Genomic DNA, 4,019 nt, shown 5'->3' on the forward strand with positions numbered 1-4,019 from the left:
AGACCTCGCAGGAGGTAGACATCTATATCAACCTTCCTGTAGCTGTCAGCAGCTGTGTCAGCATTATGATTATTAAAGGCTTGGTTTTCATGACCAAAGCGATCCCAAATGGTCTCGCCTTTCCCTTCTGCTTCCCATGCACCTTCAACCTTGAAAGACTCTGTGGATATAGCCCATTGGAAGCCAGTAGGGAATGCTTTGGTGAGGAAAATATCTTTTTCCTGAGCACTTTTGTCACCATTTCTGCTGAAATGTGCTGTACCACTTTAAAAAATGAGAACATCAAATATAAATAAGAATGATGACTCAATGTATCTGTAATTTTTTTACTTAAACTACTTCTTACCTGTCTACGGTATTCTGCATCTCCAGCTGCAGCAACACATCCTTCATGTCGCATCCAATAATATTCAGATCATCTTTCCATAAGACTGTTTGAGAGAATGACCGTCTTATGACATTGCAATAAATCCAAGAATACTTTTCCTCAATTGTGATATTTGAAGATGAGTTATTGCACTTTTCACTTTATTCAAGACATTTCATTTACTTATAATCCTTTACAAATCCTTAATTCTTATGTCTCATTTTGGTACTCTAAATATGTTGTCATTTTTCTTTTATTTCATGTTTGTTTTCAAGTGTCATTACATTATAAAATAACATCTGGAGAGAAATACTGAATAGTAGATACATTTTAAGATAATTCTATTGCCTTTCATATCTAATGGTCTTTTTTTCTTCATCAAGTGCGAAAGTTACAACATCAGTGTTGGAGTAGCTGCGGTAAATATGGCCCTTATAATCGTAAATCGCAGGTTACCTTTAAAAAATAAATATTTTGTACATATATTGTGTAATGCTTCATAAAAGAAGTTGTTACTCCATTATAAAAAGTAATTGTAGCAAAATTGTTTTCACTGATTTTAATAATGGAATGAATTTGTAATTTTGACTTCTCTGCTCAAGTTCTTTTACTTTTTCTATTTACATTTACACAATCTTGTTTTTAATCTGCTGATCTTAAGGTGTGATGCTGATACAAATACCCATTTATTACATTAAAGATAATGATTTACAAACTAAGCAAAACATCTCATAGTTATAATTTTTGGGCTGAACGTCTGTTGAGCTTTTTTGTTCATGTCAGCCTGGTGAGTAGTAAACACCACTTACCATTCAACAAGTTTCCAAGAGGCTCTTGTTCATTGTGTGAACAGTCGTGAACTGTCAGCCTGTATATCAGGATTGGCATGTTTCCAGTGGAAATCTACAGCATAACAAGAGGCTGCAGTTTAGTTTTCATGTAAAACATAAAAAAAACCTCTATGAATGTAGTTTACCTGTAGGTTCTTCAACTCCTGTGCAAAGTTTGCAGAGGAAACGCAGCTGAAATCCATGTCCACTGACAAGAAATCAACCTGTATTGATCCGGAGATGAAGACAGCAATGATTATTGGCATGGGAAGTGAGGAGATAACAGGGTTGCAGTCACAAAACACAGAAGTTCTGTTTTTCCTGAATAAGTTGGCAAAATGCATCCAGTTTGTTTTTCCTTTTCTTTTTTTTTTTTTTTTTTTTCTTGCTTTCAGTTTTGGATTTCAAATAAAGACACAGAGGAATTCACACCTAAGACGTTTATAAGAAGTGCAGACATCAAGTAAAGTTAGTCAAAGCAAACTATTTCTTATTCATGTCTAACTCATATTGCACTATAATTAATATTAGTTGTTCACTTCTAATTAACATTAGACAACTTACAGTTGTTGAACCTTCAAGTTGGGAAAGTGCAGCTTCATCTGTACTTTTCAGCACAATTGACAGACTTCTCCCTGTGCAAATGTATTGAAGAAATAATTTTAAATAACTTTTACTTTAGTCAGTATTACAATAAGAAGCATGGATAATTTACAATTCTTTTTCGATCTTTCCTTGTGATAGATATTTAAGTCAATATAACTGTAGTTTATATCATTTTTGTAAAAAAAAAAAAAAAAAGACTCACCATTCCCAGGGAAGTTGTGATGGTAAAACTGATAAATCTTCTTGTTGAGCTGGAGGATGTTTTGCAGAAGATGGTCACCTGCAGCCTGGYCTGCATGCAAAATCTCATCCAGGTCACTAAATGTCACCCAGGACTGTGCCAGTGGCCCGAACTCCTTCAGAGCGAACTCGGCATACTGCTGAAACATCTCTAGCAGCCACTGACTTTCCCAGCCGCCATACCTGGACCTCAAAGACTCTGGAACATCTGACCCATGAAGGATGACGAGTGGCTGCAGTCCTTCCTCCAGCAGCTGCTTCAGGAGGGTCTGGTAGCATCTCACTACACCTGGTTGGGGTTCGCTTGACAGGCCTGTTGGAAGCAGCTGGACCCATGACAGCGGGACTTTGAAGTGTGTCACCCCTTTGCTCCGGAGGTACTCAAAATACAGTTTGGAGTTGGCTGGTATGGGATGACTGCAGTCAAAGGCAACATGCTCCTCACTGCTGGAGGTTCTCAGCTCGGGTTTTGCCAGGGGGCCTGCAAGAAGCACAAAGTCATTCTGTCTTTTCACCCCCCTACCTTGACTTCCAAGGATGCACAGAAAATACAAACACCCCAGCCACAGTAGCTTCTCCATTGTAGCCTGACAAGGATGCACTGAGAGTTTTCTTTGTATTGCTATTTAAATAAAATAATCTCTCCAATTTATGGCATCTGTTTTTCTAAATCTCCTTCATGATGGTTGAATGGTTATCCAAGTTATCTAATTTTACTGTTTTATTGTACATGTGTGATATTCTCAGGAACAATGAACTCACATGTTCAAAACATTGCTCTTTATCAGTTATAAAACCATGTTTGAAGGTCTTCAAAGGTGAACATGAGTACTTGGTAAAAGAAACATTCAGGAAATAATGCAGCACATCCCTTAGGAAACAATTAAAGTTATATAGCTATTTGCGTGGAAGCATAAGTTCCACATAGATTATGTATCTTTACAACTCCTGGATTTCATTTATTTCAGACTAAGTTTCAGGTAAACTCTTTACTGTTTCAGGGTTTTATGTACAAGTAGAGAATTAAAATACAATTCTCCAAAGTCTGTAAACACAATATTCGATGAGGTTGTAGATCCCCTTTTACAATAACTTAAAGCAATGGTTAAAGCAGAGGGGGTAAATCTTTTACAGCGGTTACCTCCAGTTCGTGGAATGCTTTGCAATGTCTTGATCTTGTTGATTCTTCTAAGCAGCAGACGACTCATTTAGTCAGTGTGGCTTTTAGCTAGTTTTTATACTGTATCATGTTATGTGTATTCTGTTTTATCCTTTTATGTTGTTTTCTTCTGCATTTTCAAGTTTGTTTTCATTGTAAAGCAGTGTGGTTTCTGACCCATGAAAGGTAAATCACATTTATTCACGTAATTATTTCATTTCAGTCTTGTATCTTTTTTCACATTCCAGAGTAAAAATTGTCTTGGTATGTTTTGTTTTTTTAACATAAGTTTTATTGCAGTACTTATCTGTAATGAGTGTGGCAAGGACACATGTTAGTTATGCCGTTTTGCAACCATGTTTTGGTGAAGTCTGCTTTTTTTTGTCCTGCTGCCAGTGCTTATTAGCTATGGAGTGATATAAGCAGTGTTTCATAAGTTTGATAATAGTTTTTATAAACATTTACCACAGACTCAAAGTTCATGGTAACTGAGATAAAAGTAATGCAGTTCAGGGAAGACTTTGATATGTTACATCAAATTGGAAAAAATGAAAATGACTTGTTAAATTTATTAAAAGCTTGTTTTGAAATTTAACAGAAGATGTTAAAGTTCCTAAAATCAAAGCCTTTCTAAAGTAACTACATTTTTTTCCCTTTCCCACTTTTTAAGGTGGTGAAATGAGCTTCAAACACATAAATGATGCTAACTTAAAAAAAAAAGAATGCTTCGAAAAATGAAATGCTGCAATTATAGAATACAGAAACAAAACTTTTACAACCAAGAAAAAAAATTACAAATTAAAAATGCTACAAACCA

The 4,019-nt window shown here is 35.6% G+C and overlaps 1 protein-coding gene across 1 annotated transcript in view; it reads right to left on the reverse strand.

The window, feature by feature from the left end:
* Window positions 1-2,674, reverse strand: part of LOC103461152 (lactase-phlorizin hydrolase-like) — a 9,601-nt gene extending 6,927 nt beyond the window's left edge. The window contains exons 1-6 of the mRNA XM_017303590.1: window positions 2,006-2,674; window positions 1,762-1,832; window positions 1,344-1,421; window positions 1,177-1,270; window positions 347-431; window positions 5-264 (exon numbers count right to left, since the gene is read on the reverse strand). Coding sequence (XP_017159079.1) covers window positions 5-264; window positions 347-431; window positions 1,177-1,270; window positions 1,344-1,421; window positions 1,762-1,832; window positions 2,006-2,624 — 1,207 coding nt within the window. The 5' untranslated portion in view covers window positions 2,625-2,674. The remainder of the gene's footprint in view (window positions 1-4; window positions 265-346; window positions 432-1,176; window positions 1,271-1,343; window positions 1,422-1,761; window positions 1,833-2,005) is intronic.
* Between the last annotated feature and the right edge of the window lie 1,345 nt (window positions 2,675-4,019).

Source organism: Poecilia reticulata, unplaced genomic scaffold (genome assembly GCF_000633615.1).
Source record: "Poecilia reticulata strain Guanapo unplaced genomic scaffold, Guppy_female_1.0+MT scaffold_673, whole genome shotgun sequence".
Classification (NCBI taxonomy): domain Eukaryota; kingdom Metazoa; phylum Chordata; class Actinopteri; order Cyprinodontiformes; family Poeciliidae; genus Poecilia; species Poecilia reticulata.